We start from the raw sequence: 19,348 nt of genomic DNA on the forward strand, positions 1-19,348 counted from the left end.
ACTTGGGAGGCTGAGGCAGAAGAATGGTGTGAACCTGGGAGGTGGAGCTTGTAGTGAGCCAAGATCGCGCCACTGCACTCCAGCCTGGGTGACAGAGTGAGACTCCATCTCAAAAAAAAAAAAACAAAAACAAAAATTAGCCTGGTGCAGTGGCATGCACCTGTAGTCCCAGCTACTCGGGAGGCTGAGGCAGGAGAATTGCTTGAGCCTGGGAGGCAGAGATTGCAGTGAGCCAAGATCAAGCCAGTGCACTCCATCCTGGGCAACGGAGCAAGAACTTGTCTCAAAAAAAAAAAGAAAAAGAAAAGAAAAGTCAGAAGATACTAAAAATAAAAATAAAAGGCTAGACACAGCAGGACCAGGGTTAAGTAGAAAAACAGGAGTGTACGCCAGGCATAGTGGCTCACGTCTGTAATCCCAGCACTCTGGGAGGCCGAGGCGGGTGGATCACTTGAGGTCAGGAGTTCCAGACCAGCCTGGGCAACATGGTGAAACCTCCTCTCCACCAAAAAATACAAAAATTAGCTGGGCTTGGTGGTGCATGCCTGAAGTCACAGCTACTCGGGAGGCTAAGGCAGGAGAATCACTTGAACCCAGGAGGCTGAGGTTGCAGTGAGCCGAAATCGTGCCACTACACTCCAGCATGGGTGACAGAGTGAGATTCCGTCTCATAAAAACAGGAGTGTGGCTTTGAGAACCAAAAACATCAGCAGCAATTGCTGTGGTCCAGGTTCTGTCTCTTGGCAACTATCACGTCCATCTCTGCTGCCACAGACAGCACCTCCTCTACCTTCCTCCCACTGCCAGAATTTGGTTATAGGTGAGATCTCTTTTCTCTCTGTCCCTACCCGCCCCATACCAGATCTCTCTGATCCTAGTGGGACTTCACCTTCCCCCATCTGTCCCTGGGTTAAAGCAAAGAGCTTCTGTCTCCACTGGCAGTTTCTTCCAGCTGCATGCCTCCTGCCACTCTTTACTGATAGCTCTGGCTGTACCTCTTGAGTTTATTTGCTGGAAAGGACACTCATCTGATGACGGATTTCAGTGAACAGAAACCCAGGTTCCCACCCATCCAACATCAGCATTTCTTCTTAAGATCCTAGAAAGGGGAAGGGATGTGAGTTAGCTGGAAGAGAAACTGAGATGCTGATGAGCCAGTCTGGCCCTCACCCCGATGGGGGACTGTGCATGGAAGACCCTCATCTCCTTGTCCTGGCCCCACCTCCCCCAGCGAGGGGCCCATGGCTTCTCTCTAGTCTTTCAGGCTGAGAGTCGAACTGTCCCTGGTGACAGGTCCATCGTCACGACATGTCCTGGTCCCCCTGGTTTTCTCGTGCCCAGGGCTGGGTGGATGGGGTCGAGACTTCAGGACATCATTGACCAGAATGCGGATCCCCAATATGATGCTCAGGACGCCCACAGTGACCAGCCCAATTCCACCCAGGGTGACCAGAGCAAGAGGAACCTGGTGGTGCTGCCGGAACAGCCACAGACTCATCCACCCCAGCGGGACCAGGCGGAAGATGGCCAGGGTGGCCAGGGAGGCCCAGCTGGTCACACTGAAGGCCAGGGATGGGGCCTGGCGAGAAAGCAGCAGCAGCTTCCGCAGGTGCAAGCAGGCAGAGTTCAGCTCCAGGAGCAGAGACACCATGGCGAAGCCCACGTAGTGGTCAGACAGAACAGCGGTGCTGAAGCAGCTCACCACCTGGGAGCCAGGGTCACAGGTCAGAGGACTCCCATGACCTGCCGGCCATCATGTCCTAATAACCTAGGCCTGAAGAAAGAGGCTTCCACGCAGTCTGTGGGGCTCCCCAAACACCTGAACTTTATGCTTTTACCTTTATCCTGGGGCCCTGAGCAGCCTTGAAACAACCCTTCCATAGATGGAACCAGGCTTGCCCCAGGGAGGGGCTGTCTCACCCTCTAATACCCCCTTAACTTCCCATTCCTGGGCTTTCTTTTTTTTTTTTGAGACAGAGTCTCACTCTGTCACCAGGCTGGAGTGCAGTGGTGTGATCTCAGCTCACTGCAACCTCTGCCTCCCGGGTTCAAGCGATTCTCCTGCCTCAGCTTCCCGAGTAGCTGGGACTACAGGCGCGCACCACCACACCCAGGTAATTTTTGTATTTTTAGTAGAGACGGGGTTTCACCGTGTTAGTCAGGATGGTCTTGATCTCCTGACCTTGTGATTCACCCACCTCGGCCTCCCAAAGTGCTGGGATTACAGGCATGAGCCACTGCGCCCAGCCTAGGGCTTTCATGCCCCATACCCACACCCTATACCAGGACACCCCCTTCTCAGAAAAGCTCCATATTCCACATTTCTGTGATCAGCTGGACACCCGTGGGGGAACCCGAACTCCTTAGGCTCACATGGTGGGTGCCCTGGTGTGGTGGGTGTCCTGGCCTGGTGGGTGCCCTGGTATGGTGGGTGCCCTTGTATGGTGGGTGCCCTGGCATGGCGGGTGCCCTGCCCTGGTGGGTGTCTGGACTCCCCAGCTGTGGCCAGCAGCCACCTCCTCCCCCTAACTCAGCCTAAGACTGGGAGCCAAGCACCAGCTGGGGGCAGAGACTCTGTGGGAAATTATAGGACAGAAAAATGAAGAGAGGGCCGGGGGTGGTGGCTCATGCTTGTAATCCCAGCACTTTGGGAGGCTGAAGTGGGTGGATCACCTGAAGTCAGAAGTTCGAGACCAGCCTGGCCAACATGGAGAAACCCGGTCTTTACTAAAAATACAAAAAATTACTTGGGCGTGGTGGCGGGTGCCTGTAATCCCCGCTACGTGGGAGGCTGAGGCAGGAGAATTGCTTGAACCCAGGAAGCGAAGGTTGCAGTGAGCAGAGGCCGAACCACTGGACTCCAGCCTGGGTGACAGAGTGAGACTCCGTCTCAAAAAAAAAAAAAGAATGAGGAGAGACTGGGAACCTCAGGCTGGGCAGGGCTCCCCTCCTCCCCTCCTGTCTGGCTTCTCCCCTCAGTCTCACCACCAAATGATGACAGAGAAGATCCCAGGTCTTGCCCAAGGTCCTGTTCCACAGCAAGTCAGCTCCGTCTGCCAGGAAGTAGCCTTTGGGCATGGGGGTAGGGGTTAGGCTGCTCCAGAGCCCGGGCAGCTTACAGAGGATTTCCAGCCCCCCCACCCCGCCCCTCTCCCAGTTCTTAGTTTTCCCTCGGTAAAGCCTTCAGGAACGTTAACCCCCATGGGGGAGGCGAACGGACCTCGAAGGACAGCAGATGCTGCCCCCCGCCCCATCCCCCCCACCGGCCCAGCTTTCCCTGCAGACTCACCCACAGACACAGCCACCAGCACCAGAGCCCAGCGCGGGTGGCCATGGATGGGGTCGGCGGCCATCTGAGGGTACAGTGACAGGCTGGGGGCATGGGGTGGGGACATGGGGGGGGGGCATGGTCAGCCTCTCGAGGCCCCGGCCGCACTCTCCCTGTGCGCGCCCCCACCCCAGTCTCAGCTCTGGAGACGCCCGCCGGGTCTCCCAGCCTCAGCCTCCCACCCCTCGCCCTCGCCCGGTGCGCCTCGAGCCCCCAAGCCCGCACCCGAGCAGCGCCCCGGTCCCCGAGAGCAGGCTGTGCGCCAGGGAGACGCAGAGGTTCCGCCACTGCCAGCGGTCCCGAGCGGCCGATTCCAGCGTGGGCAGCCGCCGCAGCCCCCAGTGCAGCCCCCGGAACGCGAGGAAGGAGGCGCCAGCCACCAGGAGCCCCGGGGGCGCCATGGCCCGGCGGTGGGGGGCGTGGGGGGTCCGGGTCGGTCCCCTCGGCGCCCGTGCTCTCGGCCGGGACTGGGAACCCGCTCCCTGGCAGGGCCGGGGCCCCGGCTCCCCTCCCCGCCCCGCCCCGCCTTCGGGATCAGCAGGAACTTTTCCCGGCTCGTCCACGCCCCGTCCCTCGGCTGTGCGGTGATTGGAGCAGCCGCGGGGCCACCGCCCCCGGAACCTTGGCCGCCGATCGCGTCCCGCTCCAGCCGGGGGAGCGGTTCGGGGGCTCAGGGCAGCAGACCATGCCCTGGAGCTCGGGGGGCCTCCGGGATGTTCGCCAACAGGGGTCCTCCCCAGCTCCAAGCGTCCTGAAGCGCTGGAGTTGCAGACCTGGGTCTCCAGTCTAACCTCACCTGACACTCCCGGGCCCCACCCACGAACCTTGACTTCCTCTTCCCGGCTCCCGCGACTTTCACCTGCTGAGCGTCATCACCACCCACCGCCACACCCTGCAAGGCAGAGGCCAGCGCAGCTCACTCGTACCTGCCCGACCCTGGCCGCCGCCCCTACTTCCCTCCCCGCGTCCGTAGTGGGGAGGGGGTGCCCCGCTTTCTTGGAGCCACCCCTTCTGCCTCCTGAGGTTTCCAGGCCTTTACCATATCCCGTCAAACCTGTAATTCCAGCAGTTCTGCTCCCCCTCCCCCACAACCCCCAGGAGACCCCATGTTGGAGAAGAGACCCACTGGGCCCCGCCCCGACCCCCAGCATTGTTTTCGGCCCTACGGAGGAGCCTCATTAGGAAGAGGACGCAAAAGGGAATCGCTGGCCCCGTCTTGAAAAGCATTTCCTTCCCCAAGGGCTTGGTACCCGTTGGTGGGTAGAATATCTTCAATCCGAGGGCAAGGAAAGGTAACACAGGGTCCCTTCAAGGCTGGGACAGAGTCAGAAGAGAAAAACAGACCTGTCCTGCTCTCAGTAGCAGGGCGGTTAGGATTCTGGAACCCTCCAGCCTTAAGAGGAAAAGCCTCCCCCAGCCCCTCACCACCTGAAGAGCCCCAGGTTTGCACTGCTTTCCTTCCACCTTACTCCACTCCACCTCTTCAGCTGGCAGACAGTCAGCAATTCAGAGCTGTTTCCTGCAGGCCGAGAGGGAGGATTCCAGCTACTTCAAAGAATTAAGTTCATAAACCAAGAGGTGCCCCAACCAAACCTTCTCACCAAAAAGCTGAGGTCTTCCCTTCATTCTTCTACCCCCACTTCTCTAAAGGTTTAATAACACCAATCTCTTAAATTATATTTATTATATGAAATACACAATGTAGAAAATTTGGAAATTACAGAAAAACCAGATGAAAATTACAGTGACTTTGTTCCACCATACAAAGATAACCACTAAACATTTTTTTTTAGCATGCCTTCCATCTTTTTTATCTGCTCTACGTATACAAGGATACACCCATATTTTAAAAAACAAAATTGAAATCACATAATATGCACTATTTTTACAACCTTTTAATATTCAAGGAGCATTTTTCTTTCAGTCAGATGTTCTTTTACATGACTTTTAATGTCTGCGCGGTACTCCACCATCTGGATGGAGATACAATAATTTACTTAAGCAATCCCCTATTGCAAACTTTCGTTACAGCAGAAAAGGAATAAATTCCCAACCAAACCATTGCTTCCCATTTTTCTCCATTGCAATGCTGGGATGAACATCTTATCACTAACTAAATCCTTAAGTATTTTCCTAGGATAAATTCTCAAAGATAGAATTCGTATGTCAAATGACATGGAGGCTTCTAGGCCACATGACACATATCACCCAACTGTCATCCAGGAAGCCTGCACCGATGTATACTCCCACACGCAATGTATGGGAATGTTTTTTCAGTAGTCTCTTTGCCAATATTGGGTCTTATTTTTTTCTGTCATGGCTTGCTAAGGGAAAAATGCTTTCAGCTCTATTTGCCTTTCTTTAATTACTAATGAAGCATACATTTTTTTCATGGTTTTATCCATTCAGATTTCTTTTATGAATTTCCTGTGTGTGTCCTTTCGCAGATGGTTCTTGGTCCTTGAGGCTGCTTTTATAAACATTACAGGCTGGGCGGAGGTGGAAGTAGGGCGGTGAAGCCACAGGGCACTGCACTATGGTGCCACATCTCGGAGGCAGAAAGCCTGGAGAGAAATGGTGATCAAAGTAGGAGAGGGCTGGAGGCTCGCCGTCGATGGAGGCTGGCTGTCCTCCCTCCTCTTGGGTTGCTCCTGGCCTTTAGGGGCTCCTCTGCTGGATGCCCAGGTAGGACCCTGTGCTTTCCAGGCCTGGTCCTTCACTGGTCTCCACATTCCCAGGCTGCCTTTCCTCACCTCTGCTCCATGATGGGTGAAGATGGCAGAGGCACATAGTGAGGGCTGGAGGGAGATGCTGTGGCCAGTGAAGCAAGAAGGAGAAAGTACGGAGGCAGTGTCCAGGGACAGAGTGACCTTTGTTGCAGCCTATGCGTCTATCCCCTGCTTCTCTACCACTGTCCCATACGCATCCTGCCCCTCAGCTTGGTTGCAGAAGGGCAGGGTTCCACGGTCTACTCTTCTCCACATCCTTGAGTTTTTCACAAGCGGAGGATAAGATACAGCTCCCTGCACATCTCCTCCCACCAAATCGAACAGACACAGCTTCCTGTAGCCGCTAGGTGAGAATGGATCAGGGCTGGAGGTGGCAGGTTTACACTCACCGCCTGATATCCAGAAGGAGGTCACATCCCACAACCCACCTCCCCTACTTGCTGCAGCGGAGAATTTCCTGTCTGCACAGGCCTGAGCTGGGGATCACATACCACCTTGGAAAGCAAAGTGAGGAAAGAAACAGAGCAGCAGCAGTTAGAATCCCACCAAGGGGCTGCTGTCCTGCTTTGGATATCAAGGGAAGCCTTGGGCCACCCTTGCATAGGGGGAAGTCACAGAGAGGCAAGCTCTTATTAGCTCCTTGCATTGGTCTAACTCTAACCCCCTCCTCCAGCTTCCCATTCCCCCGCCCAGCTCCTGGGTGATGGTATCAGGGATGGGGGAGGGACAACAGCTTATGTGAAAAGGTGTTTTGTTTCCACCCACAGCAGGGGGAGAGCCCAGGTTCTGAGTCGACACAGATGGGCTTCTGATTCCCTCAGCACACTCATCTGTGTGACTGCCCATCTCACAGGTGGAGAAACTGAGACAGGAAGTCTAAGGGTCTCAGATAATAGGTAAGTGCCCAGGAATCTAGAGTCTGGGCCAGCCTAAGGAAATGCAGGGAAAAGTAAGAGCAGAAGGATGACTCCTCACACCCGGGTTTAGAATCACTTTTCCCTGAAGAGTGAGCTTACTTTTGGACCTCATCTGGAAAGGCCGGTGGGGAAGAATGAAAGATAAGGAAGGAGGGTCTAGAAGGAAGTTGGGGAGACAGAGTGTTCTCCCCACTTCTTCCCATTGTCACACAAAGACCAACTAACCTTGGGTTGTTTGAGCCTTCTACTCCTCAATTCAGCCAGTGTCTCTAATCTAAAACCGCTCCTTGCTGGGCCAATCTGGGCAAAGGCTCTACAACTTTCCCAAAACGTATCATCAACCCTGCTGTTCGGACCTTCCCAGCCCATTTCTGTCACCTTCCAGATGATGGGGAAAGCAGCTCCTCCTCCTCCTCGAAGCCAGGGGCAGAGGGCAACAGTTCTTCAACTGGCAGCTTTAGCTGGGTCAGGACATAAAGCTTGCCACTGAAGAACTACTGCGGCTCAGCCAGGTGAGGGTGTGAGAGGAACAGGCTCCTAAGGGAAAGGGAGGGAAAATGGGAAAGATCTGAGCAGGGCATGTTGCTGCAATGCTGACCCACTCACTGGCCATCAGGGTCCTGCCCCAGTAGACCTCTGAGATTCTAATGAAGGGTTGCAGCTCTGACCTGGGCTTGCAGAAGCTGTTAACTTCACTGAGCGGCAAGAGGCGACTGTAAACAGACTTCCCTTGCTCTTCTTTCCAGAACTGGAGTCTAGAGAAACCCAGTCCTGCTGTCACCCTCCCCTGCCCTAGCGGCCCGCGGGGGCCCAGCCTCCTCAGCATTCAGACAGGGCAGGGCCCGGGACCCTGAACACACCCCACCAGCACGCAGGTACTAGAAGTGTGGTACCTCAGGTCCAGAAATGTGAGTTCAGTGATCAGCCCAACTGACTTGTTCTCAGAGAGTTCAGCTGGAAGGAGAGTTCTGGGGGCCTGGATTGGGGAAGAGTGAGGAAGGGAGGAGGCCTAGCGTTTGAAAGAAGGTCAGCAGAGGCTCCCGGGGCTGTGAGGGGCGGGCAGGGGACCACAGGCTGGAGGGGAGGGAGGAATGGGCAGGGTGGCTGGGCAGCTTCCCCAGGACTCTCAGATGCCAGGCATTCCGCTTGCGCATTCCGGGTACATCTGGTATGAATTCCAGGCTGTCTGCCGGCCCCTCCATGTCTGAACTTTGTTCCAAGTTCCAAGCCCCGCCCCCACAGTTCCAACGCATGAATCAGCAGGAAAAGCCGGGCCCTGCAGCATGGCCCAGGGAGGGGGCTGGGGGCGTGGCAGGCTCGGGGGATGTGAGCTGGGGAGGGCGGGTCTGGGCTGACACTCAGTCCAAGGGCATGGCTCACGCCAGGCTGAGGGGCCAAGGAGGTCTTGCCTTGGAATTTCTATAGTCAGAGGATAAGAAAGATTGGGGGATACGGGGTGCGGTTCAAATTCCGAAACCCTCTTGGGAGGCATGAACTTTATATATCTTGCTTCCCCTGGGTGACCAGTCCAACTCCGTCCGACCTTCCTCTGTCTGAGATAGCTCTGTTCAACCCAGAGGACTCAGCAGCTGCTGAGAGTCTGTGCCAAGCAGGTGCCCTTGGCTGCAGGGCGGGTGGATCCAGGGCACTGACCCTCTGACCAGCTGCTCCATCAACCCTCTGGCACTCTGACAGCTCCTAGCCCAGTCTGACAGCCAAGATGACAGGCCAAAGGAGTTGGAGGCTGGAACCAGGACCGAAGGGAGGTGGGGGCGACAGCCTCGCCGGAGGCCATGGGGAGGGGCCAAGAGTTGGCCGGGAGGTGGGGAGAGAGGCAGCCCAGTGATGACTAACCCAGGCGCCCCACCCAGCCAGCCGGCTTCCCAGGCAGTCAGGGCCAGGCCTGGGCTAGGGGCCTCACAACCGGACAGGCTGGGGGGAGGTGCAGAGGTGACCTTCTCTCGGCCCAAGACGGCCAGTTAGTCTGGGGAGGGGGGGTTAGAGTTTCCAGGCCCTCCTCTTGCCCTCTTCCTCCCGCCCAACCGCGGTGAAACCCTAACCTTTGGGTTGCATAAGGCCCCGGCACCGCCGCCCCCTACTCCTCTCCCCTCCCCCCTTACATAACATCCCCTGGAGGGAACGAGAGGAGGGGCCGGCCCGCCCAGCGACCCCTTCCCTGCCAGGGCGCTGAACTGGCGCTGAACTGGCCCTGACCCACTGAACGCCGGCAGAGGCAAAGCACCTCCTCGCCGCCCGCTCGGGGGGTCCAGACCCTCCCCAAGCTAGATGGCCGGCCCCTGTATCCTCAGACCGGGGGCCGCCGGGTGAGCCGCCCCCAGCCCTCCGGCCCCTCGGCTCTTCCCCCGCCCCCCGCCACTCCGCCAGCCCTTCCGCCACGACTCCCGTCCCAGACTCTTTCCTCAGAGCTCCTGACACACTAACCCGGCCAGTCCAGGCCCCTCTCCCCGAGGCGCCCCTGCCCCCGCCGCCCCCTCTCCTCCCGGAAGGGCTGGGTGTGGCCGCCCGGACCCCACTTTCACCCTCCATCCCGTTACCGCGGCTCCCCGCTGCGTGACCGGGTCGCCAGCTCACACCCACCTGGTGCTGGGTGTGGGGGTTGCTGCGCGAAGGGGAGCAAATCGCTGCGTCCGCTCCCCACGGCCGGCGGCGCTGTCTCTTCTCGGTACCCAGCACACACCGGCTCCAGGCTCCGATCAGCTGGCGGCGTCGTGACGCACGAGCTGCGAAGGCACCGCCCGGGGCCAATCACCGCCCACTGCTGGGCAACGTGGCCACGCCCACCAGGGGGCCGACGGGGCCTCGCCCTGGTCCCGCCTCTCCGGGCGCCCTGGCTCTGATTGGCAAGGAGGCCACCCTTTTGCCGGGCGGAATTGCACGAAGCCACGCCCACCCGCTGACGAGCCGGCCAATAGACGGACAGGTGTGGCCCAGCCCTTCGCGTCAGCGACCCGCTTAGAAAAGCGCTACGTCAAACGAGAGTCCTAAAGAGCAGGCGAAAGTCACGGCGTCTGCGTTTGCAATGCATGCTGGTCCGTGTAGTTCTCAGCCCGACACCGTCGTTCCCAGAACCCAGCGCGCTCTGTGAGTTGGCATTTTTAAACTGAGCTCGGAATCCAGCCCAGGGAAGTCCTTAAAGGGCGACAGCCCCTCCTTGTTGGAGCCGTGAGTGCTTCTTTTAGACATTCCCCAAACTGACTCGCCAGCCTCTGCGGGACGCTATAGCTCTTTAAGGAAAGGTGGAGCGGACTAAGGAGCAGGAGTGGGCAGAGCATCAGCCCCCAGGGCAGCAGAGACTACCGTTGGAGAGCTCTCCAGGGCTTTTGGAGGAGGGAGGGTGCTCACCTCGCCCAGCCCAGCTTTCACTGGAGAGACCCAGCCCACTCCTCCTGGGGGCTCTTCCTAACCACAGGAGGCTTTTTTTCTTGGATGTCTCTTCCCAGTCCCAGAAGAGCCCCCAGAGCCTCCCAAGAGGTAGCTTTCTAACAAAAGATTCATAGCACAGTCCTCACCTTAGGGTAGAGGGAGGGCTTCTGGTCAGAAATTAGGGGATGGGTCATGCCAAAGTGCAAACGGTCAGCAATCGCATCCTCTGATTAACCCCCATGCAGTCCCGCCCTCCAAAGCTCTTCAGTGACTCAGGCCTACTTAGGGAAGAGATTCGAAGGTGGAGACCAATGAGCAGGCTGCTCCTTCCCCAGGGGCCAATCAGAGTCTAGATGAGCGGGGGATGGGCAAAAACTGAAATGAACCCAGTGACTTGGCAAAAGCTGCTGGTCGGCTTTTTTAAAGGGGCAAGCCGGAGACCTGCCCTACCTTATCACTCCCCGCAAGTCCCCCAAAGAGGAACGTGTGGACTGAAATCCATGCCTTTTCCTTCAGCTCCAAATAGGGGCTGAGAGTAACTGAGCAGGAGAGATGAGCCTGGAGTGTGAGATCCTTCCCTCTGTTAAATACGCGCTCCATCAGGTAATTGATAAGGTTCACTTGGAGCTCCAGAATTCTGAGCCTGCGTTCAGGACATTGCGCCTTTAAGGAAACTTCCTGCCTTGCGCCCCAGTAACAGCTGATTGTTGGAAAGTGTGACCTCTGGGGACGAATCAGCTGTTACCACATCCTCCTCCTTGCTTACCCTCCTCCATCCCCTTATCCACCCCCATGGGTGGTGGAGGAAAGAACATGGGGGATGTGATTGTATGATCTTTCTTTTCCCCCATCACTCCAAGACTGTCTCCCCCAACCCCAACCCCGCTCTGCTCCTTAGTTCTTCAGAGGCTCTGGGCTTGGAAAGAGAGATATTTCCTGTTAGCACAGTAAATTCAGACTCTCTGGTCTGGACCCTCCCTGGTCTAGGGGAAGGCCAGTATTGGGGAGGTCCAGAATGGTGGCTGGCGCCAGGGAGGGTACAGTGAACCCGAGGACCAAGCCTGGGGAGGAGGAATGGCTATGGGAAGCAAACTTGGGGTTCAGAACGCTGCTTCCCATGCCAGCTGCCCCCTACTTCCTACTCAAGTTGCCCTAGTCCTCCGTGGACAGGTGTCTGCGGATGGGATCCTCCTGGTTTGGCCCATTTACTCCACCTCCTTTCTTTTTTTTTCTTTTTTTTTAGACATAGTCTCGCTGTGTTGCCCAGGCTGGAGTGCAGTGGTGCGATCTTGGCTCACTGCAACCTCCACCTCCCAGGTTCAAGCGATTCTCCTCCTTCAGCCTCCTAAGTAGCTGGGATTACAGGCGTGCACTACCACTCCCAGCTTATTTTTGTATTTTTAGTAGAGACAGGGTTTTGCCATGTGGGCCAGGCTGGTCTCGAACTCCTCACCTCAGGTGATCCACCCGCCTCGGTCTCCCAAAGTGCTAGGATTACAGGCGTGAGCCACCGCGCCCGGCCGCATTCACTCCACTTCTAACTGTTCTCAGCTGCCACCTGGTCCCTGGGCCGCTCCGTTTTTGGCTTTCGGCGGTGCCCTGCCCACATGGCCACCCCCCATAGCAAGGGTCCTAATTACTCAAGGACTGCAGGTGGAACACGTTGGCCCCAGAAGCCAGCGTCTTTGGCTGGGAAGTGCTGGGAAGACCCAGACAAATATTTTGCCTCGATCCTGAGTTGGGAGTCAGGGTCACTCCAGGACAAGCTTAGTGTGAAGTCCTAGGACTGACTTGGCAAGGCGGGGAGAAATTGAGCAGGGCCCTGGCCAAGCGTGGAAGGAAGCGAAGCCTCACCAGTGGCCCCTATTCTCCATTATCCTGAGCATAGAAATCCCATCCCTTTCCTGCTCACGGCCCTTGGGGTGACCCTTTTCCATTTTGTTCTGAACACTGACCCCACCCCCTAGGTCAAAAGCACAGGCTTCGAGTCCAGGGTTTCGCCACCTCAGCACCCACTGGCATTTTAAGTAGAATAATTTCTTGTGGGAGGGCTACCGGGTGCACAATAGGACATCCACGTGGTCCCTGGCCTCTGCCCTAGATGTCAGTGGCAACATCCACCCACCCCCAGCTCCCAGTTTTGACAACCAAAAGTATCTCCAGACGTTACCAAATGTCTCCTAGGGGACAAAATCTCCTCCAACTGAGAACTACTGTGTTAGGCACACTTAGATTCAAATTCCAGCTCTTACTAGCTGTGAACTTGTTACCGATAATTCCCCTCATCTACAACATATGGTGAATAAGGAATTCAAGGCTTGTTATAGGGATTTCAACATTTAAAAATTTTTTAAAAGTTAAAAATGTGGCCGGGTGCGGTGGCTCACGCCTGTAATCCCAGCACTTTGGGAGGCTGAGGCAGGCGGATCACGAGGTCAGGAGATCGAGACCATCCTGGCTAACAGGGTGAAACCCTGTCTCTACTAAACATACAAAAAATTAGCTGGGCGTGCTGACGGGTGCCTGTAGCGCCCAGCTACTCGGGAGGCTGAGGCAGGAGAATGGCGTGAACCCAGGAGGCGGAGCTTTGCAGTTAGCCGAGATCGGGTCACTGCACTCCAGCCTGGGTGACAGAGCAAGACTCCGTCTCAAAAAAAAAAAAAAAAATTAAAAATGTGGCCAGGCACAATGGCTCATACCTGTAATCCCAGCACTTTGGAAGGCCGAAGCAGGTGGATCACTTTGAGCCCAGGAGTTCAAGACCAGCCTGGGCAACATGGCAAGACTCTCTTTAAAAAAAAAAAAAAAAAAAATTAAAAAATGGCCCGGCGAGGTGGCTCACACCTGTAACTGTAGCACTTTCGGAGGCTGAGGCAGGCAGATTGCTTGAGCTCAGGAGTTCGAGACCAGCCTGGGCAACATGATGAAACTCTAGCTCTATCCAAAATACAAAACATTAGCCAGGTGTGGTGGTGCACATCTGTGGTCCCAGCTACTCAGGAGGCCGAGGCAGAGGTTGCAGTGAGCTAAGATGGCGCCACTGCACTCCAGGCTAGGTGACAGAATGTGACTCCATCTCAGAAAAAAAAAACAAATGAAAAACAAATTTAATTAGAAAACACCTAGCATAGTACCTGCCACGCTGGTCCGCAGGCAGCTGGTGCACTACTTTTCTCCCTGCCGGATTAGCAAGAGCTGACCCCGCTCAACATGGGCTGACTGCTGGGGCAGCTGCAGCCTCTGTCCCTGACTATCCAAGATATGACCTCCTGGAAACCCAATACTGAGGCTGGCCAAGGGGAGCGGCTAATTTGGTCTGAGATTCCCCAGAGCCCAAAGGTGCTTGCATTGGGAGTCCGGGAAAACGCTTACTGGGGGCAGTGAGAGGGAAATTCCGGAAGAGAGCTGTTACAGACCTTACTTCTCAAGATGTAGCCTGAAGGTTGCTGCATCAGAATTACCTGGCGTACTTGTTAAAAATGTAGATGCATCTCACTCCAGATTCCTGAATTAGAATTATGCCCTAAAGGGCCGGGCATGGTGGCTCACGCCTGTAATTCCAGCACTTTGGGAGGCCAAAGCGGGCGGATCATCTGAGGTCAGGAATTTGAGACCAGCCTAGTCAACATGGTGAAACCCCATCTCTACTAAAAATACAAAAGTTAGCCAGGCGCCTGTAATCCCAGGTACTCGGGAGGCTGAGGCAGGAGAATTGCTTGAACCTGGGAGGTGGAGGTTGCAGTGAGTTGAGATCGTGCCACAGCACTCCAGCCTGGGCGACAGAGTGAGACTCCTCAAGAAAAAAAAAAAAGAAGAATTATGCCCTAAATTTTGAAAACTACTGCCCTAGGGCTCAGATTGGGCCAGGGTTTGATGCCCCAGGAATCCCAGTGCGCCAGTTCCCAATATTGCTAGGACATCTCTATTCTAGTGAGGAAAGGAGAATTTCAAGAGGTAAAATTAGGTACACCCAAGGTCACTGCTGCAGTGTAACCCCAGTACCACTAGAGGGCAGGGCACACACAGACTTGCAGACAGAAAAAGTAGTACCTGCTCAATCTAGGTAAACTGAGACCAGCGCAAAGAACAGGTGGACCCAGCCAGCTCTATTGATACTAAGAAGCAAGCACTACCTTCTAACCATCAAAACATATCCTCTGATTTCAGGTATTTATATCAAAGTTGGGGCTGGGCATTGTGGCTCACGACTGTAATCCCAGCTCTACTAAAAATATAAAACTTAGCTGGGCGTGGTGGCAGGCACCTATAATCCCAGCTACTCGGGAGGCTGAGGCAGGAGAATCACTTGAACCCAGGAGGCGGAGGTTGCAGTGAGCCGAGATCATGCCACTGCACTCTGCTCTGCTGGCCAGGCTGGAGTGCAATGGTGCAATCTCAGCTCAAAGAAAAAGAAAACTAGGCCTGATAGCCGCAACCTCCGCCTCCCAGGTTCAAGCAGCTCTCCTGACTCAGACTCCCGAGTAGCTGGGATTACAGGCATCCACTATCATGCCTGGCTAATTTTTGTATTTTTGTAGAGATGGGGTTTCACCATGTTGTCCAGGTTGGTCTTGAACTCCTAACCTCAGGTGATCTGCCCACCTCAGACTCCCAAAGTGCTGGGATTACAGACATGAGCCATCACGCCCAGCTGAGAACACTGGTTTTAGAATCAGACAGGCTTGGATGCGAATCCTGGCTCTATTGCTTCTTAGCTTCTTACATGACCTTGAGCAAGTTACCTAAGGTAGTCAGTTAGCTTCCTTATCCTAAAATGGGCATAAAAATATCTTCTTAAAGCCGGGCGCGGTGGCTCACGCCTGTAATCCCAACACTTTGGGAGGCCGAGGCGGGTGGATCACGAGGTCAGGAGATCAAGACCATCCTGACTAACGTGGTGAAACCCTGTCTCTACTAAAAATACCAAAAAAATTAGCTGGACGTGGTGGTGGGTGCCTGTAGCGCGCAGCTACTCGGGAGGCTGAGGCAGGAGAATGGCGTGAACCCGGGAGGCGGAGCTTGCAGTGAGCTGAGATCATGCCACTGCACTCCAGCCTGGGTGACAGAGTAAGACTCCGTCTCAAAAAAAAAAAAAAAAAAAAAATCTTCTTAAGCTGGGCACGATGGCTCATCACTTTGGGAGGCTGAGGCGGGTGGATCACCTGAGGTCGGGAATTCGAGACTAGCCTGACCAACATGGAGAAACCCCGTCTCTACTAAAAAAAAATACAAACAAATTAGCCGGGCATGGTGGAGCATACCTGTAATCTCAGCTACTCAGGAGGTTGAGGCAGGAGAATCGCTTGAACCCGGGAGGCAGAGGTTGTGGTGAGTCAAGATGGCGCCATTGCACTCCAGCCTGGGCAACAAGAGCGAAACTTTGTCTCGAAAAAAAAAAAAAAATTAGCTGGGCATGGTGACACTGCCTGTAGTCTCAACTACTTGGGAGGCTGAGGTGGGAGGATCACCTGAGCCTGAGGAGGTCGAGGCTGCAGTCAGCTGTGACAAATCACTGCAGCCTGGGTGACAGAGTGAGACCCTGTGTCAAAAAAAATAATAAAAAATCGCCCGGGCACCGTGGCTCACACCTGTAATCCCAGCACTTTGAGAGGCTGAGATGGGCGGATTGCTTGAGCCCAGGAGTTCAAGACCAGCCTGGGAAACATGGCAAAACCTGGTTACTACAAAAATACAAAATATTAGCTGGATGTGGTGGCACATTCCTGTAGTCCCAGCTACTCAGGAGGCTGAGGTGGGAAGTTCACCTGAGCCTGGAAGGTCAGTCGAGGCTGCAGGGAGCCAAGATCACACTACTGCACTCTGGCCTGGGCAACAGAGTGAGACTCTGTCTTAAAAAAAAAAAAAAAAAAAAAAAAAAAATCAAAATCAGGCCAGGCACGGTGGCTCATGCCTGTAATCCCAGCACTTCGGGAGGCCGAGGCGGGCAGATCACCTGAGGTCGGGAGTTCGAGACCAGCCTGACCAACATGGAGAAACCCCGTCTCTACTAAAATACAAAAATTAGCCGGGCGTGGTGGCACATGCCTGTAATCCCAGCTACTAGGGAGGCTGAGGCAGAAGAATCGCTTGAACCCGGGAGGCAGAGGTTGCGGTGAGCCGAGATGACGCCATTGCACTCCAGCCTGGGCAACAAGAACAAAACTCTGTCTTAAAAAAAAAAAAATCTTCTTAAAAGGGGTGGTGAGGATTACACAAAACAGGGTATGCAAAATGCTTAACAGATGACTAGCTCCTGGTAATGCTCCGTACATGTTAGTTTTAAGTTATTACTGCCCAGGGTCATGTGACCAAGCACATGAGAGGCTCCAGCTACCCTTCAAGGAAGAGGAGACAGATGAAATCAGATCATGGCTGAGACATTCCTGTTTTCTCTCTCTCTCTTTTTTTTTTTTTTTTTGAGATGGAGTCTCACTCTGTCGCCCAGGCTGGAGTGCATTGGCGCTATCTTGGCTCACTGCAACCTCTGCCTCCTGGGTTCAAGCGATTCTCCTGCCTCAGCCTCCCAAGTAGCTGGAATTATAGGTGCCCGCCACCACACCTGGCTAATTTTTGTATTTTGGTAGAGATGGGGTTTCTCCATGTTGGTCAGGCTGGTCTTGAACTCCTGACCTCAGGTGATCTGCCCACCTTGGCCTCCCAAAGTGCTGGGTTACAGGCATGAGCCACCGCACCTGGCCCTCCTATTTTCTCTCCTATCAGGCTTAGTTTTCTTTTCTTTTTCTTTTTCTTTCTTTATTTTTTTTTTTGAGACGGAGTCTTGCTCTGTCACCCAGGCTGGAGTGCAGTGGCGTGATCTCAGCTCACTGCAACCTCCACCTCCCAGGTTCAAGCAATTCTCCTGCCTCAGCCTCCTAAGTAGCTGGGATTACAGGTGCCCGCTGCCACACCCGGCTAATTTTTTTGTATTTTTAGTAGAGACGGAGTTTCTCCAAGTTGGCTGGTCTGGTCTTGAACTCCTGACCTCGTGATCGCCCACCTCGGCCTCCCAAAGTGCTGGGATTACAGGCGTGAACCACTGTGACCAGCCAAGGCCTAGTTTTCCTAAATGCCTTTATGGGACCCTCACACCTGTACACCAAACTCCTTCAAGAGGCAAACTGTCTCCTAAGAGGGAGACAAAAGAAACAGGGCCAGTGGTTTCACTGTAGACAATGGTCTATCTGTCGTGCAGATGAGTCAGAACTAAGACCCCTTGAAGGAATCATGTTGTTTTGGTGCCGGCTGTCTGGTTTCTATTCCATATCCTGTGCCGCACCCTTCCCCCAGCCACAGTGACAGCTGGCAGGCTCTGACCACCACTGGCAGGCTCTGTGGTACCGCAGAGGACGATCTTCAACAGGAAGTCTTGGGGGAATATTTCTTCCCCCAAAACACCAGTCCTCTGGGCCTGGGCCACTTCTCTCCCTCAGACGGCCCAGGGTTTGGTTTCATTTTTATTTTATTTATTTATTTATTTATTTTTATGTATTTATTCTTTTTGACGGAGTCTGGTTCTGTTGCCCAGGCTGGAGTACAGTGGCGCGATCTCGGCTCACTGCAAGCTCTGCCTCCTGGGTTCACGCCATTCTCCTGCCTCAGCTTCCCAAGTAGCTGGGACTACAGGCGCCCCCCCACCACGGCCAGGTAATTTTTTGTGTTTTTAGTAGAGACGGGGTTTCACCGTGTTAGCCGGGATGGTCTCAAACTCCTGACCTCATGATCCGCCCGCCTCGGCCTCCCCAAGTGCTGGGATTACAGGCGTGAGCCACCGCACCCGGCCTATTTATTTATTTATTTATTTTTTGAGACGGAGTTTTGTTCTTCTTGCCCTGACTGGAGTGCAATGGTGCGATCTCAGCTCACTGCAACCTCCGCCTCTTGGATTCAAGCGATCCTCCTGCCTCAGCCTCTCGAGTAGCTGGGATTACAGACGCCCACCACCACACCCGGCTAATTTTTGTATTTTTAGTAGAGATGGGTTTCTCCATGTTGGCCAGGCTGGTCTCGAACTCCTGACCTCAGGGAATACGCCCACCTTGGCCTCCCGAAGTGCTGGGATTACAGGCATGAGCCACTGGACCCGGCCAGTTTTGTTTTTTAAAAAGCCGTGAGAGGGCTGTCAGGAGGGAGTGCTCCTGGGCAGAAAGAAGTCTGGCACCAGTTTCTAAGTCTCCATTCCGCCAGGCGGACAAGCCTCTCTCGGGGTTCTTGGTTCATCACTTGTAAAATATAAACAGTAATAACTGTCTTCCCTACCTCACAGAGTGTGTTGTGAGGGCCAAATGGAATGTGACTGTTGAAGTACTTAGGAAAATTAAAAAGCTTCTTCCTATGGAAGGCGGCATGGAGGCGCCGGGGGGATTCCATGTCAAAAGTCCCAGTTCTGGCCGGGCGCGGTGGCTCACGCCTGTCATCCCAGCACCTTGGGAGGCCGAGACGGGTGGATCACGAGGCCAAGAGTTCGAGATCAGCCTGGCCAACAAGGCGAAACCCCATCTCTAGTAAAAAATACAAAAATTAGCCGGGCGTGGTGGCGCGCGCCTGACGTCGCAGCTACTCAGGAGGCCGAGGCAGGAGAATCGCTTGGACCCGGGAGGCAGAGGTTGCGGTGAGCCGAGATGGCGCCACTGCACTCCAGCCTGGGCGACAGAACAAGACTCCGTCTCAAAAATAGACACAACAGAAGTCCCAGTTCTGCCCCTGGTTGTGCGGCCGGCACTTAACTTAGAGTCCGGCATCTCTGGGAACACCCTCCCGGATCCGCGCGCTGGTGCGTGCTGGAGGGAGCAGGGAGGGGCGGGGAGGTCGGCATCGCCCTCAGCCGGGCCCGGCTGGAGCTGACCGGAGACCCTTCCAGCCCCGGGAGGAAGCGGAGCCCGGACCGAGCCAGAGCGGAGCAGCGGGAGGGAGGGAGAGCGGGGAGGCCGCCGGGCAGGAAGCGGGGTGTCGCCGGGCAGGAAGCGGGGTCCCGCCCGGGCCTCTGGAGCCAC

At 55.1% G+C, this 19,348-nt stretch overlaps 1 protein-coding gene and 1 long non-coding RNA gene across 5 annotated transcripts; both read right to left on the reverse strand.

The window, feature by feature from the left end:
• Window positions 1-108: 108 nt before the first annotated feature.
• Window positions 109-3,824, reverse strand: TLCD2 (TLC domain containing 2). Its single transcript, XM_002826811.6, has 4 exons — window positions 3,554-3,824; window positions 3,290-3,372; window positions 2,986-3,068; window positions 109-1,705 (listed from the first exon to the last, which is right to left on the reverse strand). The coding sequence occupies exons 1-4, from the start codon at window positions 3,727-3,729 to the stop codon at window positions 1,253-1,255; spliced, it is 795 nt and encodes a 264-aa protein (XP_002826857.3). The 5' UTR covers window positions 3,730-3,824; the 3' UTR covers window positions 109-1,252.
• A 1,169-nt stretch (window positions 3,825-4,993) lies between these two features.
• On the reverse strand, window positions 4,994-12,763 carry LOC100454861 (uncharacterized). 4 transcript variants are annotated; one of them, XR_010137891.1, is made up of 5 exons: window positions 10,505-12,751; window positions 9,573-9,715; window positions 7,868-7,950; window positions 7,643-7,729; window positions 4,994-7,511 (listed from the first exon to the last, which is right to left on the reverse strand). It is a non-coding gene; the product is annotated as an uncharacterized LOC100454861 (long non-coding RNA). The 4 variants fall into 4 exon arrangements; XR_656950.4 differs by lacking the exon at window positions 7,643-7,729 and having other exon boundaries at window positions 10,505-12,730; XR_010137892.1 differs by lacking the exons at window positions 7,643-7,729; window positions 7,868-7,950 and having other exon boundaries at window positions 10,505-12,763.
• Window positions 12,764-19,348: the final 6,585 nt, after the last annotated feature.

This window comes from Pongo abelii, chromosome 19 (genome assembly GCF_028885655.2).
Source record: "Pongo abelii isolate AG06213 chromosome 19, NHGRI_mPonAbe1-v2.0_pri, whole genome shotgun sequence".
Taxonomy (NCBI): Eukaryota; Metazoa; Chordata; class Mammalia; order Primates; family Hominidae; genus Pongo; species Pongo abelii.